At 27.9% G+C, this 2351-nt stretch overlaps 1 protein-coding gene across 3 annotated transcripts in view; it reads left to right on the top strand.

Annotated features, from left to right (window-relative positions):
• The window catches only part of LOC106467557 (copine-3-like), a 44216-nt gene that overhangs the window by 9489 nt on the left and 32376 nt on the right, over positions 1-2351 (top strand). For all 3 annotated transcript variants that reach the window (XM_022395759.1, XM_013927917.2, XM_013927918.2), the window contains exons 6-7: positions 1124-1201; positions 1892-1975. In XM_022395759.1, coding sequence (XP_022251467.1) covers positions 1124-1201; positions 1892-1975 — 162 coding nt within the window. The remainder of the gene's footprint in view (positions 1-1123; positions 1202-1891; positions 1976-2351) is intronic.

The following is a 2351-nucleotide window of genomic DNA, read 5'->3' on the forward strand; positions in this document are numbered from 1 at the left end:
TTTAGGAGGTTTTAGGGATCACACTAAAGGAAATTTGAAAATGAGGAAAAGTATTTTTAATCTTAACATGAAAATTACTTTGCACATGGACAATTCAAAACAAGTACTCAATATATTCATGGACAAATCTTTATTTTAGTTTATTAAAAATGCTTCACTAAGAAATATGATTTTTTTGTATGTGAAAGACTTATAATGTTAACTGCCAAATTTTGTGAAGATATACACACTATATTGAAAATTAGAAGTATTAAATCTATAAAGACTTTAAACAAATACAAAGAAGTCACGTGTTCGGTCAAATCGACCGAAAGCGTGTTGGGAGAGTTAATCATATAAAGATGAATGTAATTTACTATTTATGTCAAGACTTGTAAGTTTTGATGGACATTCATTTCACAATTAAAAATAGTTGCCACTAAAAGTTGACATAGTTTTCAGCTGTGGTGCATATTTTAGCCTTTTTCATGCAGGTCCACTGTCTTACCTGATGGCTTTTGTAAACTCAAGTTACCGTCTAAGTTTTTTAGAAATATATTGAATATTATTGAAAAACTCCATAATGTACATGTTTATCTGGATAACTTCAAATTTAAGAAAGAGTTTTTTCAAAATTCCCAATATCAAAAAATATAACAAGCAGGAGGCTTTGTATTAAAAGCTAATACCTTGCATGTTTGGTTTTAGTTACAGCTTTCTTGAAAAAACATTTGCTTAGGAGCCAACTAATTTCAACAGTTTAGTTTTATTTTATTTTTCAAAGATCATCTGACAAAAATATAATTTATATAATATTCACAATGTAAATAAGAGTGTAAATTGTATAAATAAAAAGGAAGGGAGTTTAACTTCAATAAGATCTGTACTTATTTATAGCTTTAAATGAATTATATCAAGCTGATAATGTGACATTGTTCTTATCCATTGATTGATTAGCTATTCTTCAAGAAAGACAAAATACATTAGAGTGCAATTTATGTCCTAGATTTGTACTCATTAAAACACTAGAACTGAAGTCAAGTTGTATTTAGTAAAACATGAAAGACTAGGACTGAGTTGAAGTAATACATACACACACTTAGTAAATGGGATGAATTTTCAAGTAACGTGTTGTATTCCTTAGGTAATCACAGAAGAACTAGAGACAAGCAACAAGGATATCCTTATTCTATCTTTCAAAGCTCATCATCTTGACAATAAGGTATATTAATCTCATTTAATGTATAATTTTGAAATTTTTTTAGTATATTGGCTCTTCATGTTATTTATATGAGTATATTATTCTTTTTATGAAATACTGATTCATTCAGAAGTTCTAATGTCTTTCAATATATCATCCAGTATTTTAAGTGTCTCTATATGTTTGACATTAAGAAAGAAATATTAAATAATAATATTTTAAACTACTATCAGATTACTTAATAATGAGTGTTGATGTTCTGTTATAAACAAGATTTTAATGTTGTATAATACATGTGTTGGCAGTTTGATTCATATCATGTAAGAGTAATATTATATCACAATAACAGTATTTTCAAATATTACTTTTTTTTTTTCACTGGCTCAATACTTGTTTCTAATAAGAAGGATGTGTAGTAGCATTTCAACTATAATATATCTCTTGTAATCTAACTTGATGAACTCATAAAACTTAATTATAATGATGTTTTCAGAAATAGTAACTGATAACAAAGGCTGCAAAGAAATAAATTTATTTCCAAGTAAACTTTCAATGAGTAAATGAAACAAAGAAACTACTCTTACAATTTCAAAAGAGAAACCTAGTTGGTCATGTAATTGATTACTGTTAATTCTAATTTGTATAATATAAAAATATTCTTGTATAAATGGTTACATGTGTCCAAATTTCTAATCTTGGTTTCATTTTTAGGATTTTTTTGGCAAATCGGATCCATTTCTTGAATTCCGAAAGCAAGGAGCTGATGGTAACTGGTTATTGGTGCATCGAACTGAGGTGTGTTTGGAAATTAAGTACTTATAACTTATTTTACTTTTAGATTCAAAGGAATAGATTTAGGTTTTTTATAGTTATGACAGGTATTTTGACAATTTATTTACTGGACAGCAACTGCCTGTTGTAGAAACCTACAAATGTAGAGGACGACGTTTCGAAAGTCTTCTGCCTTTCGTCTTCAGGTCAGTGTGTGTGTGGTGTAGTGTGGTCTTTATAGTGTTCATTATGAATACTCTGCCTAAACAACCTATCAAAGATTAGTTTATTTACTATTTATATTTCTTATGTTAGAAAAGTGTTTCATTTTACCTTGTGTGATTTTTGGTATTTGCACTTTACATTTGTCATCTGAGACTAAAAATTTAAGTTTCTGTTG

The sequence above is a fragment of the Limulus polyphemus genome, unplaced genomic scaffold (genome assembly GCF_000517525.1).
Source record: "Limulus polyphemus unplaced genomic scaffold, Limulus_polyphemus-2.1.2 Scaffold2660, whole genome shotgun sequence".
Taxonomy (NCBI): domain Eukaryota; kingdom Metazoa; phylum Arthropoda; class Merostomata; order Xiphosura; family Limulidae; genus Limulus; species Limulus polyphemus.